Below are 19,077 nucleotides of genomic sequence, written 5' to 3' on the forward strand. Positions count from 1 at the left end.
GATCGCTGATCTTCTAACTCCGGAGCATAAGAGGAATTTAGATCCCGGTTTTGCCCCCACCAGCCTCAATCTCCGGCTTTTCGGTCCCGCTTTAAATATGATCTCCCTCCCCCTCCTTTTGCCGGTTTCTCCGGTCCCGTGGAGCGGAGCTCTGGATTGGGGGGAGGGGGGGGGGGTCGGTGTCGGCATCCAGCCTTTCCGCCAAAGATCCATGGACCCCGTTGCCACAGAGGACTCCCCAGTCTGTGGGACTAGGGGCGGCTAGGATACCAGGAAGACGGGCCACCCAGACTGAATCAAAGAACTTAAAATCATAAGTTAATAGTGATGATCCGGAGGTCGTGAGTAGATTAAAATAATATAACTGTTATATCTCAATTAACACCTTGCTTCCCCTCTATCCTTCCCCCCCCCTGTAACCCAGACACGCAATCGCCCCCCCCCCCCCTCCCCCTTCCCCCCTTCCTCATGCATACCCCCCCCCTTTTCCACCCCTCCCCCCACACTCCCCCCCCCTCCATCCCCCCCCCTCCATCCCCCCCCTCCCCACTTCCCCCCCTCCCTCCCTCCCCCCCTTCCCCCCTTCCCCCCTTCCCCCCTTCCCCCCCCCCCTCCTTCCCCCCCCTCCCCCCCTTCCCCCTCCCTCCCCCCTTCCCCCCCCTCCCTCCCCTCCCCCCCCTTCCCCTCCCCTCCCTCCCCCCCCTCCCCCCACTCCCCCCCCCTACCCCCACTCCCCCCCCTCCCTCCCCCCCCTTCCCCCCCCTCCCTCCCCCCCCTCCCCCCCTCCCCCCCCTCCCTCCCCCCCCCTCCCCCCCTCCCCCCCCTCCCCCCCTCCCCCCCCTCCCTCCCCCCCCCCCCTCCCCCCTCCCCCCCCCTCCCTCCCCCCCCCCTCCCCCCTCCCTCCCCCCCCCTCCCTCCCCCCCCCTTCCCCCCCCTCCCCCCCCCCTCCCTCCCCCCCCTTCCCCCCCCTCCCTCCCCCCCCTTCCCCCTCTCCCTCCCCCCCCCTCCCCTCCCTATACTCCCTGTGTAGAGTTACATAATAGTTGTGCTATACAGAAATGTGAAATGCTTGAGCCGCACCTAGGCCCCCCCCCTCTTACCCCTGCTTACAAGCCTACCTAGTACCTCACATAAACGCAAAGATAAATAAGAGGGAAAAACACTAAGGGGAAAACAAACATACGAAAGAATGCCGAACTTATCTTGTATGGTCACAGAATTGTATAAAATATGTTTTCTGCGCAGAGTTGTATAAGAGTTATGTTACACAAAAATGTGAAGTGAAATATTTGAAATGTTTTAATTGCACCTAGACCCTCCTCCCTCTCCCCTCTCCCCTCCCCCCCCCTCTCCCCTCCCCCCCCCTCTCCCCTCCCCCCCCTCTCCCCTCCCCCCCCCTCTCCCCTCCCCCCCCCCTCTCCCCTCCCCCCCCCCTCTCCCCTCCCCCCCTCTCCCCTCTCCCCCCCCTCCCCCCCTCCTCCCCCCCCTCCCCTCTCCCCTCCTCCCCCCCCTCCCCTCCCCCCTCCTCCCCCCCTTCCCCCCCCTCCCCCCCTCCTCCCCCCCCTCCCCTCCCCCCTCCTCCCCCCCCTCCCCTCCCCCCCCCTTCCCCCCCCTCCCCCCCCTTCCCCCCCCTCCCCCCCCTTCCCCCCCCTTCCCCCCCTCCCCCCCCTTCCCCCTCCCTCCCCCCTTCCCCCCCCCCTCCCCCCTCCCCCCCCCTCCGTCCCCCCCTCCCTCCCCCCCTCCCCCCCCTCCCCCCCCCCCTCCCCCCCCTCCCCCCCCCCCCCTCCCCCCCCTTCCCCCCCCCCCCTCCCCTCCCCCCCCCTTCCCCCCCTCCCCCCCCCCCTTCCCTCCCCCCCCTTACCCCCCCCTCCCCCCCCCCTTCCCCCCCTTCCCCCCCCCTCCCCCCCCTTCCCCCTCCCTCCCCCCTTCCCCCCCCCCTCCCCCCTCCCCCCCCTCCGTCCCCCCCTCCCTCCCCCCCCCCTCCCCCCCCCCCTAAAAATAGGGTGCAAGAGGTGATGAATATGGAGAAACTATCTGCCTTCTTGAAAAGATCCACTGACTCCTTTAACAAAACATGGGATCCGTGGCTATCCCATATGGCACCTCTACGCCACTAATCCACATATGGAAAAAAAAAAAAAAAAAAAAAGAGAGAGAGAGAAAGGAAAACCAGGTCAGGGGCACCAATGAAAATAGACTGAGGACACGGGAAGCAATGGGTATCCCCCCCCCCCCCCCCACCCACCCTCCCCTTCCTATTCCCACTCTTACTCTCTGTTTCCATACTCGCGCTCCCCACATAGCCCATGGAGGGTCAGGGGAGCGGTGAGCTTTCCTCTTTTATTTCCGGTTTCTCTAACCAACAAAAGGAGAAAATCTGTATTAGGCTGTATTATCGTTTATTTCATGCATACTGTGAATTATCTAAATGCCTAATAAAAAATTTTGGAAAAAAAAAAAACTGCTAAACTGCATTCAGGTACATTTTTTTTCTTTGGGCCACATGTAAGATGGCTGCCTCCATGAGATGTTAATTTTATTAATCAATAGCCACAATGTTGAATCTAATACCCAGTATGTAACACAAGATCAGACCAGAGGAAGAAGGGAGGAACAAGTGAGTCACAGGACATCTAATAAAGTAAAAACAGAGAGGCCTTAATGACGTCAGTGAAGCTTACTTCTTAATGGCCCAATACTATATAATATAGTGAATCAAATAAAAAATGAGTGAAGGGTTGAAAGATCGAACGTACGAAATGTATGTATTGTGTAGAATAACAAGTGTTGTATATGGAAAAGAAACGTAAACATATAGGCTTGTGGGAGTTTATAGAAGAAATGTTTTAGCTCGGAAGTTGGAAGTTCATTCACCTTTTGCAAAGATTATTTTCACCACATCTTCAAGCTGTTCTTGTGTATGTTTATATCTGTAGGCGTTCGCATGGTGGACAGAGTTGTTAACAAAAAGGTTGGATGTTTTAAATACAGCTGTGCATCTGTTTTCGTATTACATTTACACTTCCTTTTTGCATTCCAGTGGCTATAAACACAAAAAAAGGACATTTTCAGCGCATGAGGGCAATTTCAACAGCTGTTTAAAGGCACTGAATGTTTTCTCGGATTACTGATTTATTTATGGTGTTAGGGTGTAATTTTTATGGGTTGTATGTGAAGTTATATATTAAAAAAAAAAAAATATTTGGAGCTGTTGAACTTGGAAGCCTAATCACCTCTGTGTACCAGTGATATTTATGTGCTATAGCACTATGTTGCTAAATTTAGCATCACAGAGTTAAGTTGTTCATCAAGTAACTAAATCCATTACTTCATTAAAAAAAAAAAATTAAAGCATAGATTGAGTTGGTATATAGTCTCCCATTCATACTGCACCTTTATTGACATCCGGATGCAAAATAGCAGTCCGTCACCTGCCAATGACAGGCCAATTATTGTCACGTGCCGGCTGCGCTGACTTCCCAGGTAAATCTGACATAGTTGCGGAAAACAACAAATGAAGAAAAAAATTTAAAATTCTTATTTTGTGACAAAAAAAAAAAAAGCTGATCGCAAGAGAAACAGGAAACAGACCTGACAACTGACATAACTGACGGGCTATTTTAGAAATCTCTCAATAAGATGTCATTGCTTTTGGGGTTTGATGGTTATTGGGAAATCTTAAAACCCCTTCATTGCTAGAGGCAAAGTGTCTGAGCGTCTGCATATATTCCATTCTCTGTTTCTAGTCTCCTCTCTAGCCATCTGGCATTTTTTGACACCATCCTTTCTTCTTTGCCTCTTATTTTTCCTCCCCTGCATATTTTTTTAATAAAGAATTGAAGCAGGGTATCTCCGGAGCTGAACCCAATTCATGTAAACTCCGCGGACCCCCTGCTTGCGAAGATACTTGCCTATGAAGGGAGTGTCAGTATCTCCTGCCGTTTTCAGCTTCCTCGTCACGTGGGCCAATAGGAAGCAACGCCTGATGACGTCACGGCTTCCTATTGGCCAGCAGGGCCCGGCAGCTTTGAAAAGCAGCCATATTGTGAACCCTGGAGTGGCTACCGGCACCCCCTATGGAGGTAAGTACCTCTAGAAGGGAGTCCTCGGAGCTGAAATGAATGGGGTTCAGCTCTGGAGACCCCCTACTTCAATTCTGTATTTAAAAAAAATGAAGAAAACACTTCTTAAATTGCTTCTCTAAGGTAGGGCAAAGACTGCACTCCCTTGTGCATGGTTATTTTCAACAGTGTGGACACCTTAGCAGTACTTCCACCTTTCACAAGCTGGTATAGAACAAGAACATGTATAGTCAAGGTAGGCAAATGGTATTTGTCTGCGATCGGGCTCTATTGTCTATTCCTTATTCTCATCTACCGCTTTTGATACAAAACATTAACAAACGTGGCAAGTGTAATATTAATATAATAAATAAGTAGTGGTCATCATTTGCCTTATTTTAGGTAAAGCAGACCCTTTCCCTGTACAGAAGTATAAGGGAAAAAAAATGGGGGCGCAGGAAACACAATCCTAGTGATGCTTGTATATGGATGAAAAATTACTCCATGTGTATATTTACTTTCACTTCTAGATGGGTGCTGCTAGCTGCATTGGTCCCAGAAAGTGTAAGATACTTCATAGGTTGCAATACTTTTTAATGGCCCCAACAGAAGCTTGTGTTGTGCATAAGCTTCTGAGAAATTTTCCTCCGGCGAAGACGGCTGAGCAGATAAGAGACCTCTGCAGTCTTGAAATTTTAGGCCGTGATTATACAAGCTCCGACAGGGCGGCAGCGCTATCCGGTAACGTCACTTCTGCGATCCTGCAAAGCAGCATGTTGAACTGAACTCAGGAGTCAGCTGGAGGAGACAGGGAGGCGTGGCCGTTAGCGGTCCGCCCTCATTGGCTGAACCGCTCACGTGATGCGGCCGTCGCTCCTGAAAAACAAAATCTCCTGTCTGCCGCTTTGTAGTTTGACGCTGCGCACGCGTCGCAAGCAGTATGTTGACTTTAATTGGATTTCTGCATTTTGTTTTTGACCCGCTCTCAACGACGCCGGCCAATTCTGGTATAATCACGGCCGTAGGCACAAGATAACCTTGTACAGTTTAAAATCTGTATCTTTTGTGTTTGTGCTGGTCACATACAAGTCTATAGTATATACAAACTATTTCTCCATTATTTACAAAACAAATATTTTTTATTGTTACATTTGTTAGACTATATGTACAAATTGCTTTATAGCTGCTCGTTAACTTCAAAGATTAAAAGGTTAATCTTGATTTTGATTATTTACGCTTTCCAGTAACTTTCTGATTATTTTTTTTGCGTTGTAGGTGGAGAACAGACCGAAGTATTATGGCAGAGAGTGAGTAAAATACACACTTAATATGCACGGTGTTTTAACAACGGATGTTTGTAATGTGTACAATATTTCTGTTCATTAATGATGCCCTATTAATATCCAGTAAATGTGTAAACTTGGGAGATTTGTCACAAAATATGGACAGAGATTAATATATATATTTTTTATCTCATTGAGTTTTCCTCTTTACAGGTTTCATGGTATGATATCAAGAGAGGAAACAGACCAATTATTAAGTGTTGCAGAGGGAAGTTACCTAATTCGTGAAAGTCAGCGACAGCCTGGAACATACACTTTGGCGTTAAGGTGAGCAACAAAATATTAACTTTTAAAAATACAGCTCAACCCCATTATAACGCAATCTGTTACAACGCGAATCCGCTTATAACGCGATGTAACCGTGACCCCCAAATTTTGTATTTAGGAATATTTTACAACACGATTATTGGTATCTTAAATACTTTATTGTACAATACATACAATTGTACATTATTTCTAACGCGATCCGCTTATAACACGATGTGATTCTTTGGACCCCAAGCACAGGGTTCTAAGGGGGTTGAGCTGTACCTACAAGAACTTGTCATCCAGTTTTTGTTTGTATAAACCTTTACTTCAGGAATGCTCTATTTCTTCTTTTATTTGCAGCAACTGCCTTGTTGCTGTAAATCAAAAGTTTAATCCTTTACTTAGACTTGAGATGTAAAAGTTGTCATGCCTTTTATTGGCGTTCTGCATACTGCTGCGGCACAGTTTATTCGAGCATTTGCCCGTTCTGTGCCGCAGCAGTAGCCTGGCGCGCGCCCGAGTGTGACGGGCGCGCGCCGAAGCAGCGGAAGAGCGCCCTCCGATCGGGGCGCTCTCCCTACCGCTGCCGGGTCCGCCGGGTCCCCCGGAACCCCCTGCCGCTGTCCCGCGATCGCGGGACACCAGGGCTCCCTCGGGGAGCCCCTGGACACGCGTGCAGGGGGCGCACGCTCCCGATGACGCGTGACCGCGCGTCTATGACGCGCGGCACGCCGAGGGGCGGCCACTAGCAAGCCGGGAGATTTCCCGGCTTGCGGTACCGACCACACTTCAATAAAGTGTGTCGGTAGTGTAGATACAGTTTTATAGAGACTAAGCTTTGGAGACCTCAGAAAGCTCTTCAGTTGGACTGGTGTTTTTACATTTGAAGAAAAATTGATGTGAAAGAGACATCATAATGCAACATGTGACCTCTTCCTCTTACCTCATCTAATCCATTTTAAATAATGCATTTTTTGTCACCATTCAAGAAAGCATTTATTTTTTCGTTTCCGCATTGATTTGCTCCTTCCTGTTTTTTAATGTCGCATCACAGAGATACCTTCTTGTTTATAAAGTGGTCTATTACTTACATGTGTACTTGTACAATTTTTTTTTTTTTTGTATAATTTTGGGATTTTTATTCTGTAATGTTTTTGCAAGATCTTCTCTTCATAAGTCTAACGTGCCTCTTCTCTGTCTATGACTCTAATCAGACCACTTTCTGTTACCTGGTTCTTTCCATTTCACCTAAGGACTTTGCTGACTATTTTAAGATACAGCAATGGGGAAAGGGGAAGGGGTGGAAACCCTCGCATCAGCCTCTAATGAAGTAAAATCGACAACGGTGCAATAAGGGGAGAGAACAGAATTATAACTAAAAAACAAAAGACACCCTGTGGGCAGCACTCGTATGTAAAGATGAAATGGTGATAAACTTAAAATTAAAATACTTTAATTATATTTGGTTAAAATAAGTGTCAAACTTGACACTTATTTTAACCAAATATAATTAAAGTATTTTAATTTTAAGTTTATCACCATTTCATCTTTACATACAATGAGTGCTGCCCACAGGGTGTCTTTTGTTTTTTAGTTATAATGACTATTTTAAGACAAAGGTGGATTCCATTCATCAATACATCCCCTCTGTATCCACCTCACATTCTACACCTTTGCCGAACTCTCCTCCTGCCTTCCTTAACTCTTTTTCTACTGTCACAGAGGAGGATGCTGGTGATCTCCTCTTCTCCCTCTACCACTTGCTCTCTCAACCCCATCCAATCTCCTCAAACCTCTTGCTCCTCGAATTCCCTACACACACACACGCACGCACGCACACACACACACACACTTTCAACTCCTCCCTCTACTCTGGTATCTTTCCCTTCACGTTCAAACATACATTTATACCCTTACTCAAACAGCAGGCTTGACCCTACCTTTCTCTAATTATCGTCCTGTCTCCCAGCTGCCTTTTGCCTCTAAACTCCTTGAACGCCTAGTTATCTCTCACTTGCTCCATTTTCTCACCTCCTATTCTCTTAGAGTCTCTACAATCTGGCTTCCGCACTGCTCACTCCACAGAGACAGCCTTCGCTAAAATAGCTAAATGCTAAATGGCCATGCTGCCAAAGACAAAGGTCATTACACTCTGCTCATATTGCTCGACCTCTCTACCGCTGGGACACCTCGCGATCTCAACAATGCCATCTTTAAATGTTCCGTGATGCAACGAGGACATTTAAAAATGTTGCGTCGTTGAGATCACGCGTGGCGATTGTGTCCCGGTGGTGAGTTCTCCCGGCGACTACGTGGTCACGGCCAAACCCCCTAGCTTGCAGCATTGCCTCTCATCTGAACTATTGTAACCTTCTTCTGTCCAGCCTTCCTTCCTCTCAACTGTCTCCACCTTCAATCTATCCTTAATGCTGCTGCTAGAATCACTTTATGTTCTCCTAAATCTGCCTTGGTTCCTCTCCTGCTGAAATCCCTCTCCTGGCTTCCTGACAAATCCCTTATCACTTATTATTAGTGAGAAAACCCCTAACAGCGCTCTAAGGAGGTATTCAAGTGATAAGTATAAGGTGACTTAAACAGTGAAAACAATATTGTGCAAATAAATAGCCAATAAGTGCAACATGTGAAAATAAAAATAAATGCTGCTCAGACCCTTAGAAGGATGGTCCACAGGAATCCCTCTTGCTGGAACTTGTGGAAAGGAAAGGGGAGCGCAACTTGTTCAGTGGTAGATATGTGGAATGAAAAAAATGATACAATAGTGCAACACAGTCTGTAGGAAATACTTCAAACTCAGTTGATCTCTAAATTCAGAACTCACATTCTTTCATAAGTAAACTAGCATGTAACCCAAACTGATGTAGGTTGTGTGGAAATTCGTGCAGGTTCTCTTTCTCTCTATCTCTCAGGGTTCTTGGGGATACTTTAATTCTCTCAGGTTGCCAAGGTATCAGTCCAAAGGCAAGACTGTCTAGCGCATCAGTGGTCAGTAATACACCTATGGTTTCAAAGTAGTCAATGGGGCTAAATAAGAGGGAGCTGTGCGTGGCCACTGAGTTAACCGGAGTAGGGGGAATAAAAACCCATACCTATATCTCGTCTCCGGTCTGGGACCTGCTCTCCTCAATAGCTCCTGCGTGCAGCCTTCTGTAAATGTCTGGAAATGGTAGGGCTCCGGCGCAACTGCGCATGACAAACTTGAAAAAACTCCCGGATAATTTTCAACAAACTTTATTGCACATCACACACTGGGGCTACACCACGATCTCCCCCTCTACGCGTTTCACCCTCTAGGATAGGGCTTCGTCTCGGAGTGGGGAGACGTGGTGCATGCCTGGAAATTTAAACTTAAAAAGCCCGCGAAAACGGGTAAACATATTAACCCCTTCATGTAAAAAATTGCCTAAAAAAGCACCAACATAATCACTTACATGTGAAAGCAATGCATTAGAGTGTCACAAGAGCCCAAACTATTATTACATTAATCATTTTTATATTTGGCTCATCTTATAAATGTGCAATGTCACAAAGGGTATCTTAAAAATTGTCAACAACATTTCAAAGTAATACTGCACCCCTGATTATAATAATTCAATCATATTATACAGCATCATACCTATTATATTAAGTAGTAGCATTTTTTAAAATGCATTTCACATAATTCATCAGGTTGCCAAGGTATCAGCCATATATATGGGAGAATGGAAAGCCAGACATAGTGTGTACCGTACAAAAATGAAAACTTTAATTCACCGGCGTCTCACTTCCGGTATCGCGACTCCTGACGAAGCGATGACAGCGAAACGCGTAGAGTCGGAAGCGCCCTGCTGTCGCCACTCACCTGCACTTCAGAGTCCCCTTCATTCGGTGAATTCCAGCCGTGCCGCGATACCGGAAGTGAGACGCCGGTGAACCGGAAGTGACGCGACGGGAGAGTCTGGCAGAGGGGGTGAGGATTGGGACACGGAGTTCGCTTTTCCTATGTGTCTGGTACAAGTTTTATTGATGTAAGCATACACCTATATGGGTTTTTAGCAATTAAAGTGTTCATTTTTGTACGGTACACACTACACTGGCGACACACTTTATCGCAGTGCGGCCAGATCCGCAAGCCGGGAGATTTCCCGGCTTGCTAGGTCACGCGTCTTCGGGAGCCTGCGCCCCCTGCACGCGCGTCCAGGGCTCCCCGAGGGAGCCCTGGTGTCCCGCGATCTGCGGGACGGCGGCAGGGGGTTCCGGGGGACCCGGCGGACCCGGCAGTGGGAGGGAGAGCGCCCCGATCGGATGGCGCTCTTCCGCTGCTTCGGCGCGCGCCCGTTACACTCGGGCGCGCGCCAGGCTACTGCTGCGGCACAGAACGGGCAAATGCTCGAATAAACTGTGCCGCAGCAGTATGTCTGGCTTTCCATTCTCCCATATATATGGCTGATACCTTGGCAAACTGAGAGAATCAAAGTATCCCCAAGAACCCTGAGAGATAGAGAGAAAGAGAACCTGCACGAATTTCCACACTACCCACATCAGTTTGGGTTACATGCTCGTTTACTTATGAAAGAATGTGAGTTCTGAATTTATAGAGATCAACTGAGTTTGAAGTATTTCCTACAGAGACTGTGTTGCACTATTGTATAATTTTTTTCATTCCACATATCTACCACTGAACAAGTTGCGCTCCCCTTTCCTTTCCACAAATCCCTTATTACACAGAAATATCTCCTCCTCATTTTTAAGGCTATACTCTCTTCTGCCCCTTTTTACATCTCAGGCCTAATTTCTCCAATATACACCGTCCCGACTCTTGTGTTCTGCTCAAGGATGTATTTTCTCTACCCCTTGTATCTAAAACCCTCTCCCGCCTAAAACCTTTCTCACTCGCTGTCCTACACCTGTGGAATGCCATTCCCCATCAATATCTGACTAGCACCCTCTCCCTCCACCTTTTAGACCCATCTTTAAACACACCTCTTTACAAATGGGTAGCTCCTGTGGCTGATACTATACACCTCATACATCAACCCTGGCCCCTTGCAGACGCACTTACCAGAACACCCTCCTACTGTCTCTACATTCTTCCTACTTACCACTTAGATTGTAAGCTCTTTGGGCTGGGATCCCTTTTTCCTAATGTTACTTTTGTCTCAAGCGCTTATTCCCATTATGTGTTATTACTATGTCGTGTATTACTGCTGTGAAGCACTATGTACATACTGTAGATGGTGCTATATAAATAAAGACCTACATCTTCTGGGATATTTATAGCCAATAGCCCACATGTGGGACATATTTCCGTGAAATTATGTATCAGTATCTTAATCTAGGAAAATATATACTACGGCCCCACCACTGATTTCTGGTAAATCTGATTTTAGCTTATGTGGTCTGTCTTAAGTGGAGTCTAATAATAATAGGTACTTTAAAATGCCATAACTTCTTTCATAGTTTAGAAAACATCTTAATGCCCCCTCATTTGGTTGAAAAACCTTGTGTGCTCACTTTGTCATTAAAGAATCAGTTTGTTAATAAACCCATCCCAGAGAATTATCAAGCTTCTGTATAATACAATATGATTTCCGTAATTCCAACTAGTCAGCTAGCCCTAATATCAGCTGTTGATACCAATCGCTTTTTCTAATGCACTCCAAAAAACCTTTAAATCTATAAAAGTCTACTTTTGAGAAAGCCAGAGTCAATCTTGTTTTGTGTGTGTGTGTGAGGACCTCCAGCAACAAATCAGAACTCACTGAAGCAAGTAAGAAGGTGGGACTCCATATGAATGTAAGCAAGAGCAAAGTGATGTTCAACAAACGTTTAAACTCTACAAACCTCAAAATAAATGGAATAGAACTAGAAGAAGTCGAAGTCTATGTCAACCTTATCCAGCAAGTGTCAATGTATGGGAACCTTTCAAATGAAATCAGTAGATGAATGAAGATGGAATGGAGCACATTTGGAAGAATCAAGACAATCTGACAATCTTGCAAATGAACATTTTACTGGGTCTCAAGAGGAAAGTGTTCAACCAGTGTATTCTGCTGTGCTCACGTATGAATGTGATGGCTAGACCCTAAATGCAAAGATAAATCAGAAGCTTCAGACATTTTAATGAAGTATGAAGCGTTGTATACTGGATAATCAAGGAGACGGGGGGAAAAGAGTGAATGGGTTCGAAACCATAGTAGTCTGTGACACCATCACAAGGGTGAAGAAATTAAAATGACATTGGGCTGGACATATTGCAAAAAGAAATGCCCATCGTTGGGACAAAGATAATATAAGATTCCAAGGGATATCAAAAGAGCAAGACGACAACCAAAAGTAAGATGGGAGGAGGAAATCAGAAAATTTGTTGGAGCAACTTGCAGAAGAGAGGCTTGAAACCGCAGTAGCTGGGAGATCATTGGGGGAGAGGCCTTCATCCAGCAGTGGATCGACAAGGGCTTAGGATAATCATACGTACATACATGTAAAAATCCCAGGCATATGGCCACCCTGGCGCCTGCAGTTTCAGGCTGCTTGTCATGTGATGTCCCTTCAGGGGCTTCTGGGAGTGTAATACTGCGCCTCTTCCAATAGTATAGTATTTATAGATCAATTAAAATTCCCAGACGCCCTTATGTAAAATGCCATGACAGCAGCCAATCCGTGCAGAGCTTTGGTAACCACACCCCTTCCTCCCACACATAGCTGCTGCAAGGTCTGATCTGATGTGCTTTGTTAGAATTCACATTAAATACATTGTAAGACTAAAATACAGCACCTATTGTAGGTTTGCAGTCATATATCTTGTGTCCTATATAGATATACACATATATAGGGAATGCACACACGAAGATAAAGCAGATATTGGTGAGATCCCAGTCATATATAGTGTGTGCGTGTGTATATGTGTATATATACGCGCATTTAGCTTTTTGCCGCCTGTAGGTGGCCCTGCTCCTCAGCGTACGATGGTTCATTGTCATGGCGACAGACATCACGGCAGCATGTGATGCCGCATTGTCATGGCAACTCGACATGTGATGACGCGTCGCGATAATGGCAGGACGCTATAGGAGGGGGCCTGCTACAAAAAAGGTGAGACAAACTCGCACCAACAAATTGCCTCTCCCAAAAAACTATAGCCTTTTCAGCCGTGTGTGTGTGTGTGTGTGTGTGTGTGTGTGTGTGTGTGTGTGTGTGTGTGTGTGTGTGTGTGTGTGTGTGTGTTGGGTTTATTGACACAAACAAACGCACAATTTCTTTCTACCTGTTGATAGAAATATATATTGGAATGTAATATTTACATATGACAATGTACAAACCGTAATGTTGGCTCCTTTCTTGATATATTACACCTAGTATTGACAGTTTTGATCAAAGGTGATCAGAAAGGTTCCCCCTCTAATGAGCACTCAATCCTGAGATAGTCTAAAGTGGACTGAAATTGCCCTGTAGTTATTACTACAAAGTTTGATTCTTTGATCAAAACTGTCAATACTATAACCTTATCCTCCAGAGCACCTTTCACTTCACTCAATTCTCTTGTTAAACATGGTGATGCGGTCCCACTAATCTATGCTTTATATTACACCTACACAGATTTAACCTGGCATGAAAACGTACATTTACAGGGATTATGAATTGGATTATGAATTGTGGTGCAGTGTGCATTTAATATGAAATCATAGAACTAGGAAAACGACATACATCTTCATCTTCAACCCTTGTAAATCCACAGCTGGATGAAGGCCCACAAACGATCTTCCAGATACTGGGGTTGCAAGCCTCTCATCCACGTTGCACCAACAAATGTTCTGATTTCAACCTTCCTTTTTACTTTTGCTCATCGTCTTGGTCTTTTAATCTCTTGGAATCAATTTTGAGTAAAATCTTTGTCCAACGATGGTCATTTCTTGCAATATATCGGGCATACGGCCATTTTAATTTCTTCACCCTTGTGATGATGTCAGACTCTTGTTTGGTTTGGAATCCATTCATTCTTTTTCCTGTCTCTAAGGATAATACCCAGCATACTTGCTTCTTTGCGTTGGTCTGAAGCTTCTGAATTATCTTTGCATTTTAGGGTCCAAGCTTCACATATATACGTGAGCATATCTACATACATATGTGTCTGTAAGTGACCTATTGGAGCAAATGGCTGCATGTCCAACAGACTCCTGTAGCTAAAACAGTCTGCTAATGCTCCTGGAGACACCTGAACCAGATAAGAAAAATAAACCAGTTTGCATGGGGGTTTGCTACTTTGAATCAGGATCGGTGGGTCCTTTAAATACATAATAACTCTGCATTGGTATACATTCAGATAATTTCTGGCTGGAGCAACAGTATAGCAACAAACTGCCTCCTCTCTTCTGATGCTCTTTTTTTAAATCAAGATGTTCTCTTTTCTGACTAATAGCAGATCACCTTTATTCACTTTTTTTTTATTTTTTATACAAAGCTCTACAGGTCCTTAGCAGTTAAAGCCATTAATGTGTGTCAGTATTTGCAGGAAATTTGGTGGGTAAAAAGGGAATGGGGAAAAAGGATTTAAGCACAATGCGTTTCCATGATTTGTGAAATGATTGTCATTAGCAACAGTGTCTTTAGTAATTGCATTGCTAGGCAGCGCTGGTAAGATGCTGGCTGTTTCACTCCTTCAAATATGGTAAGTGTGAATAATGCACATAAAAACATGTTTTGAAGGATAGCTTTTATATATACAGCGTAAGTGTAAATATGGACAAAGCTGAACTGTTCTAGATGGTCATTCTTTTCTGGACAGGCTAAATATTCGTATAAATAAACCTATTTAGTAGATTTAAATCTCTGGTGACTGTTAGCAGAACATTTGTACATTTTTACATGCTAATCAAACACTTTGATTCTCTGAAAAGGGCTATGAACAAGGCAGTGTGTAGCAAAACCTCTTCTACTTTGGATGTATGTTTTGGTTCTGTGTGAAAAGAGTCTTCATATTTTTGGGTGGAATACTAGACTGGTATGGATTTATCTTAAACCTGGACTACCATGCTTAGTCTAATTTGCAGAATTGTGTATTTTGGACAAATTCAAAAAGGAATGCACTGATGTACCACTGGTTGTAATGGCAGGACATTTAAAAATGCTGATTATTCATTAATATACTCTATATTGAGCTGTATATCACCTGGCACTATTTCAAGTGACGTTTGCGCTTGTCTTTCTCTGCTGCACTATAAGTGAGCTATACTAAAAAAAAAGTATATGTTTTTTACACACCAGTAGCTTGAATGCATGTTGTCCTTGAACTTGTAGAGAATGCAAAGAAGTAAGAAAGGGGGTGGAGGTATTCATACTGCAATGTACAACACTGTTGGTTTACTGACTTCCACGGACAAGAAGACATTTAAATAATCTCTGTAGGATTCTTATAAATGGTTGTTTGCTGTCCGTTCACTTCTGATTTAATCTGCAACCTATAATCAATTAGTGGCACTTATTTTTTTATGCTTTTGAGTGCCACAATGTTCTATGCACAACGTACCACGTCCTTTCTGGTTTCATGTTTATAGGATTATTATTACAGTAATACCGTGAATCTAAATCCCTCCTGCTATGGTCTGAATGGAAAATGAGTTGCTCCTCTTCTGTTCAGATCTCCTGAAACTGTAAACAAACCTACGCCAATACAAACAAAACGAAGGCAAGTTCATGCAGGCTTTTGTGCTAATTTCAGAATGACGCAAGCGTGGAATGGATAAACTTTAGGTTCTTTTTAATGACGTCTGTCTGTGGCCCTTATGACGACCAGCATGCATCATCCTTTCTTGCATTCTTCTAGGGGAGGTTGTGTCCGCAGCATTCAGGAGATTTGAATGCGAAGAGGAGGGTATTAATCTTCCTAATGTTGCAGGCTGAATCGCCATGGAATTGATACAGAATTTATCACATAGAAAGTCTGTGGCAGTCAGGTGCTGGGGAACTTCTGACACTATAAAGGTTAACAAGGTAACTATGGTCTGCTAGTGCTATTGGTAATTCAAGTTGTCCAATGGACAACAGTAGATATGAGAGAAGTTTCCGCTAGCAATGTTTCATTTGGGGATTCTGCATCTCACAAGAAGTCAGAAGTCCTTACCAATAAAATGACCCTTTCTAAATTGAGAGCTGATTGTCCATGTGTAGGATTCATTTTGTTTCATTATACAATACTTAACCAGGAAAGACACCTTGAGACATTAGTCTCATTTTTAAGCTTGTCCTGGGATTCAAAGCCAAATTTAATAATGAGTATTTTCTGGAAATGTCATGTGATTTACTGATCACATTAAAGGGAAGTTTCCCATCACCAGCCATATCTCTTCTAAAGAGGTGGAAGCTATTGTAAAACACAAAAGAGATAACGCAGACTCCCCTCTCCCACAAAAATATTTTGAAACAATAAAAAATGCACAATATATTTTTCCTTCCATAGCTCTGCAGTGAACACAGCGCTACATGTGCTTTGTATAACTTGCAATCTAATGTTGAGCTTGTCTGCACATGGAGATATAAGAGCATATTTACAAAGTTGTGGATATGCCAGACGATTTTAGGGCTTATTCCCTTAAAGGGGCAATCTTTCCTAGTACCAAAGTAAAGGAATTCCAGTGACCTGTTTAAAGCTGCAGTTCAAGCTGCCATTAAAAAAAAAGCTCCATTTAATATGTGCATCAATACAATCTGCACACTGACAAGTGATTAGCTAAATTGCCGATCGATCAGTGCTTCTGTAATCTATCGCCGAATCGGGGATTATTTAATTCACTGTTAGGGCTGCACAAAAGTACCCCGGATGCAAAGTTCTGTGTGGGAGATCATGTGACCAGGCAGGCACTAGTTACAATTGGTGCACAGCTAGAGAGAGGGCAGGGCTCAAGAGCCAGAGTCTGTCTCAGAAGAGGAAGGGGGTGTGACTTTGTAAATGGTTTCTATCGAAACAAAAATGCTTGCTACATTAGAACAGAGGAATTTTTTTTATGCTACAAATATTTTCTCATAGTACAGAACTGATTTATTTTAAAAGAAAACACCTGTAGGATTTTGCTTGGACTGCAGCTTTTAAGGGATCACATCTACGTGATGCTTTTTTTATTCAAATCGGATACCTATGAGTAAATACTACATTCTTAAAGTTGGACATGGGAGGGGGTTGAGTTTCTGGCTACTCCCTGTGTGTGACGAAACTGTGTGTTCAGCAAGTGCTTGTATAGCCACAGCCCACCTACTTTAGTTTCTATGCTTTAACACTACAGTAATACCTACTTCTTCTAAATGCATATGCTTTTGACCTCTTTCCACATGACTTTAATGGGAGGAACCAGAAACCATGAGAGTAAGGTCTGTGGAATCAAATGCTTTATTTAATATTTGTAATTAAAATGTGTGTGGTTTCCCAAGCAACGTTTTGAGGGGATTGTAAAGGTTAGTCAATGTGCCTTATACAGTCTAATTCTTTTTTTATCAAAACAAAAATATAATTCTTCTGAAGTTGCCCTTTGATTCACTGTTTTGAATTGGTTTGCCTTAAAACATGTATTTAGCTGAAACTGACTGGCTAGTTCTTGTTAAGGCGTATAGAACGGAATTAGAGCTAATGGCATCTTTACAAAGTTGCGCTGCTTAATTATACTGTTTGAGCATTTTTGTTGCTTAATTAGTGGGGCATCTTTCTGAAACGAATGCTTTGGCGCTAGAGATGTCTGCAACAAATTGCTTAGTAAGCTTTCTGAGTTTTCAAGGTGCAGACCCCGATACGGAATAATAATCAATAAATATACTTGTTTACATTTCCTTTTTTTTAAAGCCATTTTACACTCTACAGTGTTTCTGCAATGATCTATTTCATGCGACAACACCATTGCATTCATATGAACATTGAACAGGCATGACGAGCAAAAACAGGATAAAGGGCTTGCTGAAACCACACACATGTTTTCTTTTAAATAATTTAGCCCTAATTAATAATTAATTTTTTAGCAGTCCATTACTCTTATGTTCAATATATTGCACACTCTAGTAAATCTGTCCCAGTTAAGTTGTGCATAAATTTGGTATCTATGCTATCAAACCAACTAAACACGTTCCGATGAAAGGTCGAAATAACAGGACCGAAACGTTTGTAACTTATCGCTAATCAAATCACGTTCTGCATTTGCAAGTCTTTCTATGAGTGCCGAACTCTACATAATGTGTATGTACATATACATGTTTAAAGCGGGAAAGAAAGCTTCCAGAGGAGAGAAGAGTTGAAAATGTGAGTGAGTAGGAATCCGAGTGGGAGCCAGAGGTCTAAGGAGATGGGGAAAGAAAGTAGAGGGAGAGACAAGTACATATGCTTTCACCCCTATAACAAAGGTGGGAATGTCTAGAATAGTTGGATTCTAGAGAATACAGTAGATGTAGAGGAAATCTCTTGCCTGATGGAGTACACCTTATCTTTGAAGTAGTTGGCAAAAGTTTGAGCAGGGTAGGAGACAGTAGAAGGTTTGGGAAGTTAATCACTGAGAAAAGGCGCTCTGGGTTAGACCTGTGAGTGTTAAGTCTAAAGAAATAACTTTGCTTGGCTAGAAATAGTGCTGAGCTGTGGCAGGGTTTATTTGTAGCGGAAGAAATTAAGAGTTTGGGACTTCCTTCATATACGCTCTGAGGAGCGTATGAAGGATGTCAGAGTATTGAGCAAGGGTTGAGAGTTTGAGGGACAAGTTCTATAGAAGGAGGTGAGCTGGTTCAGGCAGTTACAAAGGAAACAGTGACTAGATTGTCAGGATCAGTTGAGGATAGAGAGAATTTTTAGAGTTTATGCAAGATTCCAGGGTTTGATCCATAGAATATAATTCACTGGAATCGGGGATAATGTAGAAGTTAGAAAAAGCACGATTTTTAGTAAATACCAGGTCTAAGTTGATCAAGACGAGCAGTAAATTGATGAAAGCCATAGGAGAAAGTAAGGGAGAGAAAACATAAAGCCCAGGAGACACAAGTCATCAATATAACAGACGCTTAATAGGAGGATTGACGAGTCCAAGTAAAGAGAAGACAATCGGGAAATTCAGAATATTATTGGTAGCGGAAGAATAATTATAAATGACTGCAATACGTAGGGAGAAAAAAGACAGCATGAAACTTAAACAATGGGAAGGACTTTTTTGCATTTAGGGGAATCTCATTTAAAGCAATTCCTTTTCAGTGGTAGCATTAAACAATAGTAGTGATACTGTGTTAAACAATTTGAAAAAGTTGTGGACAAACAAGCTATACAAAGGGGACAACATTTTATGCTTTAAAAGCAGAAGTAACAAAACTTCCTTTCTCTTAAATCCTGTTGCCGTTTAAAAACGGGGTTGTTTTTTTTATCTATAAACTATTATTTCTGTAATCCACAGTACTATCACATTTGGACCATT

General features: G+C 43.7%; 1 protein-coding gene across 2 annotated transcripts in view; it reads left to right on the plus strand.

Moving 5' to 3' along the window:
• CHN1 (chimerin 1) overlaps positions 1-19,077 on the plus strand; it is a 130,328-nt gene that overhangs the window by 39,867 nt on the left and 71,384 nt on the right. For both annotated transcript variants that reach the window (XM_075609021.1, XM_075609022.1), the window contains exons 5-6: positions 5,337-5,368; positions 5,558-5,671. In XM_075609021.1, the coding sequence (XP_075465136.1) occupies positions 5,337-5,368; positions 5,558-5,671 (146 nt within the window). The remainder of the gene's footprint in view (positions 1-5,336; positions 5,369-5,557; positions 5,672-19,077) is intronic.

Source organism: Ascaphus truei, chromosome 7 (genome assembly GCF_040206685.1).
Source record: "Ascaphus truei isolate aAscTru1 chromosome 7, aAscTru1.hap1, whole genome shotgun sequence".
In the NCBI taxonomy this organism is placed as follows: Eukaryota; Metazoa; Chordata; class Amphibia; order Anura; family Ascaphidae; genus Ascaphus; species Ascaphus truei.